The following is a 17710-nucleotide window of genomic DNA, read 5'->3' on the forward strand; positions in this document are numbered from 1 at the left end:
TTTGACATTTCGACACTTGGAAATTATTAACTAGATGGCACGAATCAGAACCACAAAAGGAAAATATGGTTTGCTTTAAATTTAAATATTGATTTCTGTTTTTAAAATATCAGTTTCATTGTTTGTTAGTATCGTTAACATTGATATAGTTATCACGTGTTAATCTCACTCTCCTATTTTATAAATACTACATTTCTACTATTGTTCTGTGTACAGCGTAAACTTTCATTTCCATTAAACCTAGTCTACTTTTCTGAATCCATTGTTTGATAGAAACCGATTTTACTTCCTCTCTCTATCACGTCTGCAGCAGATGTGTAATATGGTGCATTAAATGTATTGTATTGAGGTTCCTTTGATAATAATTCTATTCTACATTAGCGTACTCTGTAAAAAGACTATTATTAATAAATGTACCATTGCAAAACACATTTTCCTTTTAGAAACATTAAACTTATATATTTTTTATATTTTGCTAGTTATAGTTTTCGTGTCTTATGCACCAAGCCAATTAATATATCATACAACTAAAATGCAATCCAATATTTTCCAAAAAATTGGATGAGTGACGAATGGCGGAGAACACAATACCTATGTCTTTGAATTTTGGTTATCATAGGATATATATATATATATATATATATATATATATATATATATATATATATATATATATATATATATATATATATATATATTTGGAGTAAGCAAATATGATGCGTAAGAATATATGGATTGCATGTTATAATCATGTATCTGATGTCAAAGACAAAACAATGTATTTATTGATTTTGTTTTCGTAATTACTCACATATAAACCAGTATCTTCTTGCTTTCAGTAACTGTAACATATAAATATAGTGCGGTATGCATGAATATTATAAGGAGACGTTGAATGCAAAAGCTGTAAATGGTGTGAGGGTGAAAAAAAATGTTGTGTCAATATAGCCTTTTCAACCTTTTAACCACGTCCACCATCATTTCTTTTGTTTGAAAACCATGAACATTCTTCTGATAAGCTATGTAGCGCTTTTGACTTTCTGTTTTCAAATAGAAATGTTATTGATGAAAATCCAGCATATGCTTGATCGCTTTGCGTATTTTGACAATATATATTTCCGTCATTCTTCTTCATCTGATGTATTACAGTAAGGTAAACATGTATCTCTAGGATGGATGGTCACACAAAAAGCAACAAAAGAAACATCAATAACAAAACAGAAATGACAGTAGCTGTTAATTGTGTGTGTATGACTGTGCATTCTGTCTCTGTCTCTGTCTCTCTCTCTCTCTCTCTCACACACACACACCTAATATAACTCACGCACTGTTTAACATCCTCACTTAAAGCAGCATACACATATTATCTCATTGTGCGACGACATAATTGTTTCGTGTTCAATGTACATGAACCTGCTCTTAAACAAAACATGAATATGCACTGATTGTAAATTTTGTGAATCATATGGGAGGAAATCTGTTACACTATTTCTTTTCAGAAATTCAGAAAAGTAGTTCAGAGGTCAAGGTAATATAATGAATCATATCCGTCAGATTGATTGCCCATTTCTTAAAGCTTCTTAAGCTTTCATTTACTGTCCTTGCTGGTATTGCTGACCCTTTTCCGTCATCAGAGTCTATAATTCCAAAACAGGATACAATATTTACATGCAGAACTGTGTGATATATATTTTCCTTTGCAACGGTAATTACCGAACATATTACCTCTGCGTCATACTGCAGTGGAACAAAGTACGAATGTGTGTATACATCAACCACATAGAATGTAAACAATACTCATTATTACCATTGGCTATGTGCATGTATGATCGCGCAGACAATCCCTATTTTTGCCGGCACAGATCATACTGATATTTGCATTTACTTTCTTACAATATAGAGCAATTTGTGGAATCACAACTGTGAGTACAATATGGATAGTTTCATCAAAGTATCGGCTTTTCTCATGATGTGTGAAATAAGGCATGCTAAAGGTGAGTAAAATAGAAATATGATACAAGATGTGAATGTTTTACGAATATGCGTTAAATTTAGAGTATTTTGTGATGCAGACAAATCTGAGATTACTGAGTTATATATTGAAGGAACTGCATACAGAAGACCCGAACTAAACATTTTGAACTACTGCTGAATATCGTAGCAAAATTAATTTTTAGATTAAATTATTGTAAATTGGTAAGGCTAGAAAATACCCATAAAAATCAATTTTCATATATGATCCTCAAGCAAGCGTAAATTTAAGTGAGTATTGATAAAATTATCTTGTTTTGAAATAAATATTAACCCCCAGACTTAAAATGTAAATTAATGTATTATAAGAACAGCAATCAATTTAGGTATTGACAAATATGTAGCTCGCATATGATGTTGAAAGACAATAATATCTGACTGTACACGAGATAATGCACAAACTGTCATTCTTCCTCTCTAATTTATAGTTGTCTCTGTATGACTCTCTCTCTCTCTCTCTCTCTCTCTCTCTCTCTCTCTCTATATATATATATATATATATATATATATATCATTATGTTTATCCTATCATAATGATAGTAATACTTAGTTTTCAAAGTTATCATTTGCGAAAATGGAGATAATTATTTCGCTTTACGAAAAAGCCCAACGAAGGTTGAGGGAAAATCATGCATTATTTTATGTGATAGGACCTTGGCATCATTTAAGACTTCATCGTTAATACATGCTCGTAGATAATGAAGATCCATATTCGAGCGACATTGAAACATCTTAAATACGCAGATGTGTATGTGTGTATGCATGGAATATGTATGTATGTATGTATGGATGGATGGATGGATGGATGGATGAATGGATTGGTTGATGTATGTATGTATGTATGTATGTATGTATGTATGTATGAATGTATGTATGTATGTATGTATGTATGTATGTATGTATGTATGTATGTATGTGTGTGTGTTTATGTGTGTATGCATTTGCGGTTGTGTGTATGTATGTATGTATGCATGTATGTATGTATGTATATCTGTATGTCGGTATGCATGAAAATATTTCTAATGATTTAAAAAGATAAAGGAATTATACTGTGATCATGATTTAGGTGTATCTTATAAGGTTCATTGTTAATTCTTGCAGATCTGCTGGCTAATATTCAGGGAAATAATGCAACTGTTTATATTGATGAACTTCAAACGAATGTAAGTACTACGTTGGAAATAAACTTCTCTGGTTACATCAGTAATCGACATTCCACGAATGTGTTGATGTACCAGCAAGAGAAGGGGAAAAAAGGAACACCTTCAATTAACAGTAATTATACTGGCCGAATACAAAGAATCGTCATGAACGATCGTAATTTCAGTTTTCTACTACTAAATGCAAATTTCAATGACAGTGGAAAGTATACAGTAAGGGAAAATTCCTTAGAGAAAGGAAACACAGGTGTTCTTGTTGCACGTAAGTATTCTTTTGATATCAACATAAACATTTTGTCGAGACATTATATGTATAATTAAAGGAGACAGACATACAACGAACATTCACGTTTGCATCTTATGTAGCTTGCTATCCAACTTCGTAAACCCGATTCAAACAAATCATATTAGTGAAAGTAATTTTTGTTATCAAATCGTAATAGACAGTTGTAATTAATTCCCGTTCATGGGTGGATGACGAGCCATACTGGATATTATCCTAAGCGTGTTATTCGTCATAATATCTGCTTCCCTGATCTGCTAAACAACAAAAGAACAGACACAACCCCACCATGTTCTTACATAAATATCTACAAGCTTTTAGTGAGATTAGTTCTTCTATTTAGAAAACTTGCATGCATCTTGTTACTTTTCATGATCGCATAATTATTTACTCATCACTGTCATTCGTTTGACACTGCTATTCAGTCGTAATGATTTCGGGTATAAAAAAAGAAAAGAATAGTGTGCGTGGTCAAATGATGATAACAAACGAAATAAATTTGTTGATCAACGCCGCGAGATATGATTGGTAGATATGCTATAAGATAATATATCTTAAATAGACTTATAAAGACAATCAAACGATAAAGGGCATATTACAGAATAACACAGAAAGAGAAAGGAGAAACAAAATTAATGCTCGTTTTCTTCCAGGCAAGTATTTCTGTTGATTCATATTTCCCCAAAAACGCACGCAGAATTCCCATATATCTACATATATATATATATATATATATATATATATATATATATATATATATATATATATATATATATATATACACACATATGTGTGTGTATTGTATTGCGTACAACTTTGACATGTTGGTATCCTTTTAAATGGTATCGCAGGAGGAAGCCAAGATACAAATAAAAATAACGCCTGCTATATGTAACTGAATGGAGAACATAAGTCACTGAACATTGCAATGCTCGAATATTGTCTCCTAAATTGATCACTGTCGAAAATTGCGTCTTCCAGAAACCAGTTCTAGAATGATTTGGTAAACGATATGTAAGTTTTATAATTTTACGTTTGACATCAACATAACCATGAAATGTTCGGTCTTGCTATGATTTGTGTCCTTGTCTGCAGTTTTATACTATTTAACTTTAGAGCTTGAAAAACCAGGTCAGAATTTGTTTATAGCTTCATGATTTTAAACATGCAAGGAGTTTACCATCATGTATTGGTGTCTGATTGGTATTTTACGCCATTTTATGTAGAACAATGTTGGTATCTGGCACGAAAAGCTGGCAATTCTTGGTGTAATGATTGCTCTGCGTACCCTTGGTGTAATAGTGGCTGGCTGTATACAGTTACGTGTGTTGCGCCAAAAAGTTGGTTTATTAGATTTTATCATTATGAGCATGGGTGCAAAATAATTTATTAGAACTCATACTGGCTGATTTTTTGATAACTCCTCAGGCTGACCTTATTTCTATGTGGGTTAAATGTATGTTATTTTTTACGTTTAAAAATATATTCCATAATTCCTTATCGCAACACACTTAACGTCTTGCTACTGCATTAATTATGTGTGTCATTATTTGGAAGTAAATGCATCTTTCTTGCAAGCAATGAAGTACAGGGATGTTTTAATGACTTTATTTCATTTTGTTCTGTTTATAGGTCGCATACTGCCGGCACATTCAGGGGAACGCATTACACTTTCATTCATTTTTCCTGAAACAAACACGTCTTCGATTAGAATTGATTATGCCAATTATAAAGTTAACCGAACTGTCCTTCTTTACAATGTGAGTAAAGACGTTTTCAACTCTGGAGATGTTGTAATAGTGGATGATATGGAAATTCAAAAATGTGCATTGAAAACAAGAGAATTCTCCTTCACCTTTCCACACACATCGTGGCTTCACAAGGGCGGTTATTTTGCATGGGATGAGAAAGGGCGCCTTTTGGATTCTATATTTGTTGACGTTGACGGTAAGCTTGTGATAGATAAATTGATGCACATATTATCTACACAAATAATTTTACATACATGTTAATCTTGCACCTGAACTACGTCACAGGTTTTCAAGGCGAATGATGGTGTCGCATAATCTTATCGTGCCAATGTTAAAAATGTAGATGATAACTGTACGCGAACACGTTTAAATACACTAGCTGACAAATATGAAAATTTCTTTAGAAGACTTAAAGCATTATCTGTTACCAAAATATGAAATAAATTACAGTGTTTGTGCCCCTTAATCAAGACATCAAACGAACTGAAAATATGATTTCGAAATTACCAAACTACCAAATCCAATTGCTCTATCCAAACGAAAACTATGACGCCGTGTTCGGTCATGTCAGAGCATCAGATAGGAAATGTATCTGCGTATGAAATGTGTAGATATTTGTATTGTTAAATGTCGTTGAAAGAATTAAATATGTAGACTGTGAAACAAATTCAATTCAGTACCCCAGTACTATCTATGTCTCTGTCTCTGTGTCGGTTTGTCTGTATGTCTGTCTCTCGAATGCATCGTGGCAAGTATGTGGAAATCTGTTGAATGAGAGAGAAAAAGAATGTGTGCGTGCTGAAGCCCTTAAAATTAAAACTTTCACTAAGTAACACTACACGAGTTTGGGTCGTCGTAATGGCTTGTAAACTCTTTTCATGGATATAACTACAGTGTTCGAAAGACCAAAGAACAGAAAACGCAACAGCCTTTCGAAACTGAACGGTAAATGTCTTGATTAAGCGGCACAAACACTATAATTGTTTTCATATTTTGGTAATTGTTTTTTATCAATATAAATGTATAATTAGGTTCTAAAACGGATAATTTAAAAATATGAAAATATTCGGTGGCCTCAATCTTCCAACTATTTCTTTCTTTCTGTCTCACTGTGTTGTTTGGTTAGGCAAGTCTCCAAAACCCCACACCCTTTCGCTCTCTCTGTCTCTGTTTTAGTTGGTCTGTCAATACATAACTTTCAGCAAAGCATCTCACATTTTATTTGTTTTTCCGCTTTTCTCTCACTCGACATAGTAACACATGTTAGGAAATGTACCTGAAAGCGAGGGAATTCGTGTTTGACAAGCACAAGTTTACTAACAGGTCATTAACACATCTATTCTGTTTTAGAGGCGTATAAGATGGCACAATACAGTTCTAATACATATACATTTGATAAACTGAGAAAAAAAATTGAATGCGTGTTTCGTTGAAAGAGTATGAACGTGTTTTCTTAGTGTTTCTTCTGAATATATTGCTATTTGTCTTCATCTCCAGAACAAAACAAGCCTACACCAGCGAGCTCCTACAAAGTTAACGGTAAGTTGTGAAAGTTAACGAGATGATTGAGTGGAATAGCTTGGTTTTTTGCACCTGTGCAATAAGATACAAAATAGTTATTTCGTTCCTTATATCACTAATTCATTAATTGCATAAGCCGGTTAATCTTCATATATCTCTGTACCTAAATGTATTAACATGCTTTCCATAGTTTGTAATCGGGATAGGTGAGCATATTTCTTAACGACGGCATGCATTAATTTCTATATATGTGGTCTATTTTATTTACTAATCATATTAATGTTCTTTGGTAACTACAGGACGCATATATATAATTAAGGTCAGTTATAAAAAAATAATTACCTTAATACATGAAAATGTATATCATTTGATAGGGTATTTTTTTTTATTGGATCAGTGACAAAATCAGTGCATCAATCAATCCATGTATATATGCCGAACATCTCTATGTTTGACTAATTATCACAGACTTAGTGGCTGAAGGTATACATTACCATGCATCATGCCGTAAGATAGGGTTCGAACTAAAGTGAAGAACATACAGAGACAGGGAACAAATAATCTGAGGTTCATTCGAAAATAAAGATAGAACATAAAAAGCCGTAATTGTTGTATATTAGAACTGCTTCAAGTATTCACCTAGTGGTTGCTATGGTAACTACTGCGACAAAACAGCAGAAACGTTCTGAATTATCGAAGGATACAAGGACTGAAGGATTCTCTCCATATGTATGTGTGTCTTCATATCAGAATATACGCACGCATGTATATTTTTCGGTCTGAATGTATCATTTTAGCATGTGCTAGTCTATCTGCATACTGGTACACATTTCTTCTCTTACAGAGACTGGAACTGGACTTCTAATCTCTGCACTACTGATAGCATCGGCTTTCCTGGTTATCATTGCCTTGCGGAAGTATCGAACAAGGAGAGGTATATTAAGAGTTATTGTACTATTTTTCTTCCTAACATGAATTCGTGAATGAGAATATTTGATTCACACGATAAAGGTGAACTATTGTTAATGCGACAATACTGTAACGGTAATATGCAGAACTGGACCATAGCATAGCAATAATGTATGACTACAAATACAATTGCAAACGCGAATATAAAACCGTTGACCAATAGAAGTTTTAATATAAAACAATAGTTTCAAAATGTGTCATAAATGATTATTATTTAAATGGCTCTTCTTGATCCAGTAATGGGCATGTGCAATTTTCCTTAATAAATTGTAACTTGCCAACACATAGATGTATTTTATCATAAATTAAATTAAATTGAACATAAACATCAATGTAAAATATCTACATAAGATGGCTCTAGAGTAATTAGTACATTAAGTAAGCTATCGTATTAATAAAAAAATAAAAGAAAAAAGTAAGAAAACAATTAAAAGTTTATCATACCATGTAAATCAACCATCTCTGGTTATTCCATGTATCTCATAAATAAGTGACTTAAATACTATTTCCAATATATGTAAAAGAATGGAGTAAAACTATTTAAAAATACTTTTTTGCCAATTTTGCAACGATGAAGCGCATCCGCCGTCTCACAGTTTTGACACGTGGACGCAAGTTATTAACTAAAATTGACATTGTTATCTTATAAGTAAATAATGATAATAAGAAATACAAAACACGGAACAATAACTGTTACTAAGAGAACTCAATCTTGTTAGCGTGAACATAGCTCAAAATTGACAAATAAAAGGAAACGTTCGTGGATAAACAACACATTTTCATCCGTTTGAAAACAATCTGGTTAGAATTTTAATTGTTCAACATGAATGTTACAAACTTATGGTAGTAAAATTAGTAAGTTACAGAAAAAAGCAAACCTAACACGGTTTGTCAAACTTAAAATGTAATTATCAGTGTAATTAGATGAACATTGACGATGAACTTACAGTATTAAGCATTGCATCCAAAATAATCCTGAAAATGTTATATTAAAGTCCAAAAGGATGAAACAAATTTTGATCTACGAATGTACTGGTCGGCCAGCAGTCTAACTGGCGTAGTCTCTAACACCTTTGAATACTATTTCCAAAATATTTCCAAAATAATATTATATTCAAACGAACAGTTTCTATTTCCAAGGAAAAATCCAAACACATGTTTTTTCCTCTCAAATAATATCTGAATACAGCATAAAATATCTAAATACAACTTAAAATACGTCTGCAGATTTGATGTTACAAGAAGAACACTAGAAATATGAATGAGAAAACTGCCCAATCGAACCATTTATATAAAGGATGAAAAGTCTAAAATACTCATATTATCACGTGGCCCCGACTGGTCGAGAGGTCTAAAGCGCGCTTCGTTACGGATCACTACCATCTCACCTCTGTCTGCGTGGGTTCGAGTCTCGGATTCGGCTAATGTGGGTATGTGAGAAAGTTTGCCAGTAGCTTCTCATGGGTCGGTGGTTCTTTCGAGGGTTTTCCCGGGTTCTTCCTCCACCATTAATACTGGCCGCCATGTATATTCTATCGTGTGCTGAAAAACGGCGTTAAACCCAACAACAACAACATCATAGCATCACTACTATTACCACTACATGTGAAAACGAAAATTTGCAACAACTAGAAGAACTAATGTTAAAATTTTTAATGTTAAAAATGTTAATATAGAAGAACTCCCATGATTTTACCCACCCAATCTGAATTAACTAAATCCTTCTAAGATACCACTTTACCGACCTGTCCGATGAGAATATCCCGAAACTCGTCAACATCGTTATTAATATTTTTATTATTTTTACTACTATTAGCTATAAACAAGTACGTATGTATTCATTTATAGATCCTAAGCAATTTTAGCTTCATTAATAAAATAGACCCTTTTATACATATATAGAAGAAATACATCTATAGATAATCATTGCAATTTGCACTCATGAATACAAAATTACAAAAACAAAAAATATATTTAACAATAATATAACAACAACAAAAAGAGCAGCATAAGATACTAGTGATATTTCATCAGCCATGGAAACCTTTTGGAAACAGAATTTGTGCTAGTCATAGAAAAACCTTGGGGACAATTGATAAGAAGTTGTGATGGTGTATTCGTTATTAACCTTTGGTCACTAGCATGGGTTCTATTAATCGAAACCTTTTGACGACTAGGATCGATGTCAATCACGACATGTGCTGTGGCTAGCAAGCTTGCCACCATCAGATTACATCCCCATCGCATACGAAGGTGTTGCACTTGGGTCAACTCTCATAGTTGAGAATATACACATCTTTATTGTAAAAGGTTGATAGACGGCACGTTGCCCAAATCAATGTGAATGTCCATCAACACCCAGGACCTACCCTCGGGCCACGAAATTTGTGAGGGACGATTACCACCGATTTTGCCGTGTAGTCGATGGCCATGTGACGTGCGTCTTCTCTGAGTTCTCCAGGATGTCGCTATTGACCGTCTCATCGAGCAAGAACGAGAATACTTTCCACGATGTGTCGCTATAACACCCTACACTCCATAAAACATCACGATAATATTGGAATCGACCATAAAGCAGATTCCGTCACGTTGTTTATGTCTAACGCCGGCTTACGTAAATCTCGGCAGAGGCGACAGGCCACAGCCCATGGATAAGATGTAGTGGTCGCGATAGGGGTAACTACGATTTAGGTCAACAATGATACAATACCACGATACCCGCACAGAACACAACATTCAGAGCACCTTCAGCATCGTCAGTCATCTCCGCCGATATTTGGCCACAGCGCCGAGTGCGCCGGACAGCTCTGAGATTTTTACAGGTAGTACTCTGAATATCGTCATCAATGAGGGTACATGTCAAAATGTTAATTGTATTGAAAGACCGGGTATTTTGGGTATTTTGGAGAGTGTTCCCGATTCCTCGTATTGACAATATCCCAACTGTAGTTGCATTAATAATTGTGCACGGCACGAACCATAGGCACCTGTACGCCTTGGTGGTTAACAAATCCATTTTGAGGCTGCTTTCACTGGCCGAACTGGATTCGTAAATTTACAAAGGGATGCTTAGTCGACTCTCTAGCCTGTGACCTATCTAACGGTTCGCAGCAGCCGACGATCGTACCGTCGAAATGGGGAGCATCTTTAATTTTTAATGCGCTTTTAAATCTTGCAGTTCATGTTAGAGACAATTAGCTTGATCGTTCTGACCGCATAACGGTGGTGATGGAGCAAGGAGGCAATTTGCTTCTCGAGTTTGACCGCCAGCATGAGGTTAAACTTCATGTCGTGTACTTGCTTTTCTCCTTGGCAAGGGTTCCTGCACGTCGCAGGCAATTGGATCAATAATGGCGGTACGTATGTTTCAAGATTATGAACACCGGACACCAGTGTGTGAAAGTCTTTCACACCCCACCCCTTTACTATTAAACATGTTGTTTGCGGCCCTGACTGTTGCCTGAGGTCAATTTTCGCGATTCGTTCCTCGGTGGTTATGCTTGGAACCTCAAGGTGATCCTCGTGGTGCAACCCTACACTACGGTGCTGGACCTTAATTGTGGTTCTCCGGATTGCCTGTCCTTGGCAGTTACTATTGCTTCCAGCATAGCATCCTAGTTTATCTCGGTAACGTACCACTCCCAGAGAAGCTTCTTCAATCGTTGAATAAATCTTAGTCCATTGTAAACCTTATGTTATCTATGATTATTCGATGCAGATGATGCAAAGAAGTCTACTTCTACTTCCGCACTAGAAGTTAGCAAATAAATTTGGTGAATTGTTTGCTCGCCTTGGCTGCTGTCCATTTCAGAAGTGTTACTTTGTTGAGACACATGCAGCGTGGGCAAATGTGGTGTACGTCGCTACCACCGACCTCGAATTTTCGGCATGGCGATGCTGCCATTCCTTTACTCCTTCTTAGGATATCCTGTTTCCATAGATGCCTTTACTATCCAGTTTCAGCTACGCAGACACCTGCTTCCGCAGAAATCCACGTCTAGTCAATGCAATATTAAATGAATGTATGCCTATAACAAAAAAAAAAAGAAATTCAGTACCTCAAAGTTGTTGAGCATATAACGGTGTAAGCGTGCTAACACCAGAGTCCTTCGATTAGTATCCATTATTGTCCCCAGAAGTGGTCTCTGCATACCGTATCGCACTCTGTAATTGACAGTCTCAAACATTTTCAATCAGTGAGGCCTAACCGCTCTCATTAGCATCGGCCCAACATTTTCTAGTACTGGTATAAATGCTAGTGGTCAAATTTGTTCCATGTCTCTATTAAAAATTTTGAATGTATGAAGCCAAAACGTTATTTTACATTTGCTAGGGTTAAACAATATTTGCTGACAATTTAGTATTGATGTTCCCGTCGCTCTTCTAGCAATATGTCATTAGAAAATGTTTTGATGTTTTGTGTGAGGCTTTATTACGTTCTGATAAACGTTGGCAAATGGTATTCACAGACTATAGCTGGATAATCAGTTGACAATTGTATATACGAGGCTCCACAAAACATCTTTTTTTATCATTTACAGTACAAAAGACCACGACGCATAAACTTACATACAAGAATGGTAATCCGACTATCGCCAACATGTTTCAAAATGGATGCCAGAAGTTGGAGGCCACAGCCAGAACGAACGATGAAAATATTTACTCAAAAGGTTTAGATTGCGCAATGTCATCAATGAAAAGTGCGTGCAAATTGCAGTCAAATTCCAAATTATTATTGTCAGAAACTGTTCCTGGAGATGACAATGTGCATGAATATGATGAACTGAAAACTGTCTGTATGACGGACTGTATCTCGAAAGAATCGTGTCTGTGTTCGAATGCATTAAGTAATAAGGCGGCCGAAAGTACAGCTGACTCATCTATTGAATACGATTATGTGATCCAGCATACTTTTATGACTTTACGACCACCCGCACCGGATCCAATTGTAACGATGCAAAACAAGCAGCAAACTAACATTGAGAAGTTCTTATATTCTTTTAAAGCTATTAACATAAAACCGTTATCAAGAGTCCTTCCAGCAACTTTATATGCAAAGCTGGAAAAAAAGAGATCTAAGGAGACTCACTATACAGGCTCTAGTGTTGAGCTAAAAAGTCTTGATTTGGCCAACGAATTATCTCCACCGTGCTCCTTATAGATAGACAACGATTTGGCAAAGAATACTATCCATTCGCCAAACGCGTCCAAATACGGGGAACGTCATCAGAAGAGTAATGCGAGGTTCAGCATCTCACATATATGTATGAATAGGCCAGGTTCATCTAAGATTTAAGTTTAAGTATCTACATATATTATACTCTGTTTATATCACTCCTAAATGTAAGGGTTCGTTCAAAACAACTTAGGAAACATAGTAGCTCTAATGTTGTACAGAATAAAGGAGCAAATGCAGAGGGAATATAAATATTCTTATAGAAGCAAACCTCAAGAAAGGCAAACTGGTATTTTTCATTAAAACATTTAATCTTTGTTACATTGTGGAAACTGATAAATAAACAATTTACTTACCTATACGTACAAGTAAATACTTGTACACGTATACATTAGACTTTTAATTAATGCTTTTGCAGGATTAAGATTGTACGTAAGTTCTGTGGAACTTACCTTGCACTACGTCTGTAGTGAGTCATGAAAACCTATCTGATTAAATGTCATGCTTTTATGTGAATTCAGTCCATGGTACATACGATTTTGGTAGCGATTTATTTTAAAACTGATCTAACGATCCACATCGTGCAGCAATAGTGGTCAATATCATTACACTATGAGAACAGTTAAACTTAAGAACAGTAATTTGAAAAGAAAAAAACGCCAAAACGAAAAAGAATTTTTCGAATCTGACATTTATTATTCTATCAGTAGGTAATTTACATGCTGTTCCAAATATACATCAGCCATCATCTGTAGGTGTCGACATAAACAGAACAACATTCTAATGCGCCTTTTCAGTCAAAAATAAAATATACCTCGTCATTCTTTTTTCTCTATACAATGGTTGCATTGCATCCTATTAACCCACATAGCTTAGCAGATCTCATAACTCTGGCTATTCGACTGAAAACAATAATCCAAACAAAGTCAGGCTACATTATGTTTATCTACTTGGTTTCATAATGTACTGACTTTATTTTTGTGCTTAATCACATCCATGAAAAAGATTAATAAATCAAAACAACTAATAATTCATTCATTCATTCATTTAATCGACAGGTTTTGCCTGGAAAGATTGTATTCTAAAAAAATATTGCTGTTTTTAGCATTTACTTTTTACTTTTTATTCCAAATTATTGTCTACGTCAACATATTCTAAAACAAGAACTTGTCATGATGCTTGAGCTTTTTGATTATCTTCGAAATGAGTGTAACGATGCATCTGGAATAAAAATGGGACAATGGGAAGCCGATCACATGAAGCTTTATCCTGGGATCTGCTGACTAACTCCAACGTTCCAGTGTGAAGGAAGAGTTCATGAAGAAGATGATAGACTGTCATAATTCCCTTTAGCTACTCACCATTTCATCTCAAAGGCAAAATACACAGATAAACAATGACAATTAAAGAAGGAAAGACAACAGGAAATGATTAATGGAGCTGTTAAATATTTCAGACATTTTAAAACAAATTGTTGTGTACTGTTTGATTGCGGTAGTCATTCCTTTGTTTTGTTTGTATTATCTAGATAACAGACAGAAAGAGCAAAAACAAGGAAAGAAATGAGACTACAGAATATTAAATAAGTCTATAAATTTAATCCCCAAATTAAGCATAACATACTTTTGTGTAATTTACAGTGTGGACAAATAAAATGTAAGTCCGACTTCAAAACTTGAATTGTCCGTGAAACTTCAATTAACTATATTTTAAATTGGTGCACATTTAAAATATATTTGAAAATAATTTTAATTCCTGACTAAATATCTTGTCATAATTATATAGTTCTGTTTAATTGTGGAGAAGATTTCGTACTGTTTGTAAAATGATCACTCGTTGAGGAGATCATATTTCTCACTACTTATTCATTATTTATATTTTGCTTAGAATATAGTCGACTTCATCGTCCTTTTGACAGTTGTAATTTGCGTTGACAACATATTTCAATAGAATATCTCCAAAAGACCTACCATGTGTTCCCTTAAGTTATATATTGATCAAATATTCACATTCGTACAGAAATAAATTCGGGAAAGAAATGAAAAAGTAGGCCGATTTTTCTAACTGCGAATCATGGTTTCTTTCTGTTTCAATAATATAACTTTGGATGCAAATACAATTATATTCTTCACTAACGTTAATATCTTGATCAAGAAAGTACACGTTTGAAAGCGATTAAATTATAGTATAATCAGAACCTTAGAGTTCCTTTATTCGAAACATTCATTAGTTTTGGAAACCATTGAAGTTTATTTTTTTTAAATAAATTATTTTCGCCTCGCTGAAATAAACGATGAATCGTTTAAGAAATATCTTTTTTCCTTTACAAGTAAAATTATTTATGCGTAGATAAGTGCTTTTTTATTTAAAATATTATTTTATCTAGAATAACGTTTTCTTCGTGATTGAAACTATTCTCAGAGAAGAATATTATGAAAATTATGCATTTATCAAAGCAAGTTAAACCTGCAAATGAAACATGCATGCTTACATATATGCATGCATACACACACACATACATACATACATACATACATACATACATACATACATACAAACATGCATACATGCATGCATACATACATGCATACATACATACATTTATATATATATATGTATATATATATATATATATATATATATATATGCATACATACACACATGCATGCATAGATACATACATACATACACACATACATACATACATATGCACATACATACATACATACATACATACACACATGCATACATACATGCATACATATATATATATATATATATATATATATATATATATATATATATATATATATATATATATATATATATATATATATATATATATATATACATACACACATGCATGCATAGATACATACATACATACATACATACATACATACATACATACATACACACATACATACATACATACATACACACACATGCATACATACATGCATACATACATACATTTATATATATATATATATATATATATATATATATATATATATATATATATATATATATATACATACACACAATCATGCATACATACATACATACATACATGCATACATACATACATACACACATACATACATACACACATACATACATACATACATACATGCACACATACATACATACATACATACATACATACACACACACATACATACATACATACATACATACATACATACATACATACATACATACATACACACATACATACATACATACATACATACTTACACACATGCATACATACATATATATATATATATATATATATATACATACACACATGCATGCATAGATACATACATACATATATATACACACATACACACATACATACGTACACACACATACATACATACATACATACATATACACATGCATACACACATGCATGTATACACACATACATACATACATACATACATACATACATACATACATGCACACATACAAAGATACATCTGGACCGGATTAATTTTGCTCATTAAGCACGTGCTTTGGGCATAATCTAAACAGGGGCAGCAGAAATAATTAGAAGTTAAGTGTTGATGATAAAAATGACCAAATTACATATGACCATTTTGTTCTACACGTACATGCATTTAGATTTTTTGTAGCTTTTAAAATTTTTTTTTTTTATATTTTTACATTTTCTAGGGGGGAGGGGGACCATAATACATTCAGTTCCTACGGCCCTGGAAAGCCTTAAGCTGGCACTTTTCATATTCACCAATGATGTATGTAAATAGGAGAATAAGACAAAGGTACGACTGATACTGCCTTAGTCAAAGGAATTTAAGGTAACTTTGTTCCTCCTCGTGTACATTGAAATATATTTATTTTTTAGTTGCATAAAAGACACCAACATCATGTGTGGCTGTATGTCTGTCTCTGTCTCTCAGTCTTTTCTGCATCTGAAGAAAATGTCAAATTTTGTTTATTCAAAACTCGACTGTAAGACACGTGCACGCCTCATTTGGTGTTAGAGATCACATGGAAATGTAGAAAGTTAAATGTCAATCCTACATCATGTAAGATAGTTATCCAGTGTTTGCATTTCTCAGTTTGTATATTAAAACGAGATCTGAGTTCAAAAGTTTTATTCAATGGATAATGCAACAGTGACTTATCATGTTTAATTTTCAAACCACACACAAATAAAAAATACTTATTTAGATGGTCATTGCGTCTTTTATCAAGAATTGTTATTTTTCTCGCAATCCCTCTCTCTTTTTCTCCCTCTAGAGAGAGAGAGAGAGAGAGAGAGAGAGAGAGAGAGGAGAGATAACTTTTCCGATGTTTCGTTGTCGTATCTAAATAAATATAAGCTCAAAAGAGAACTTAAAGCTGCTTCATTAAAGATTAAAAATTAGTTCAAATTTTCATTTCGTACGATTTATGTTCTAGTAAACTGTTTAGTGTTAATAAAGATACGATTTTACGCGTATCTAATCAGGACCCATAAAATGATAACAAATATTTAAATTCAAATGAATGACGTTCGTGTTATCACTATCTAACTGACCATCCCTCCATCCATCTCTATATTTAAATGTATGTCTGTCTCCCTATCTGTCTATCTATCGATCTATCTATATATCTGTCTGTCTGTCTATCTATCTATCTATCAATATATCTATCTATCTATTTATCCATCAATCTATCTATATATTTATCTCTATTTACAAATACACACCCAAATCCACAAACACGCACATGGAATTATATACAAGTTGTGTTATTTATTAGCTTACTTATCTGCTCAGGAAAGCAAAATTGATGTTATAAA

The 17710-nt window shown here is 33.6% G+C and overlaps 1 protein-coding gene across 2 annotated transcripts; it reads left to right on the forward strand.

The window, feature by feature from the left end:
* The first annotated feature begins 1619 nt into the window (after positions 1–1619).
* Positions 1620–13712, forward strand: LOC149793266 (uncharacterized). Of its 2 annotated transcripts, XM_089966333.1 has the most exons (6): positions 1620–1994; positions 3133–3453; positions 5107–5421; positions 6723–6764; positions 7591–7680; positions 12257–13712. In XM_089966333.1, the coding sequence occupies exons 1-6, from the start codon at positions 1934–1936 to the stop codon at positions 12874–12876; spliced, it is 1449 nt and encodes a 482-aa protein (XP_089822459.1). In that variant the 5' UTR covers positions 1620–1933; the 3' UTR covers positions 12877–13712. The 2 variants fall into 2 exon arrangements, with proteins under 2 accessions (XP_089822459.1, XP_089822460.1); XM_089966334.1 differs by lacking the exon at positions 5107–5421.
* The last annotated feature ends 3998 nt before the right edge of the window (positions 13713–17710 follow it).

This window comes from Sinohyriopsis cumingii, chromosome 8 (genome assembly GCF_028554795.1).
Source record: "Sinohyriopsis cumingii isolate HCF-2022 chromosome 8, ASM2855479v2, whole genome shotgun sequence".
Taxonomy (NCBI): domain Eukaryota; kingdom Metazoa; phylum Mollusca; class Bivalvia; order Unionida; family Unionidae; genus Sinohyriopsis; species Sinohyriopsis cumingii.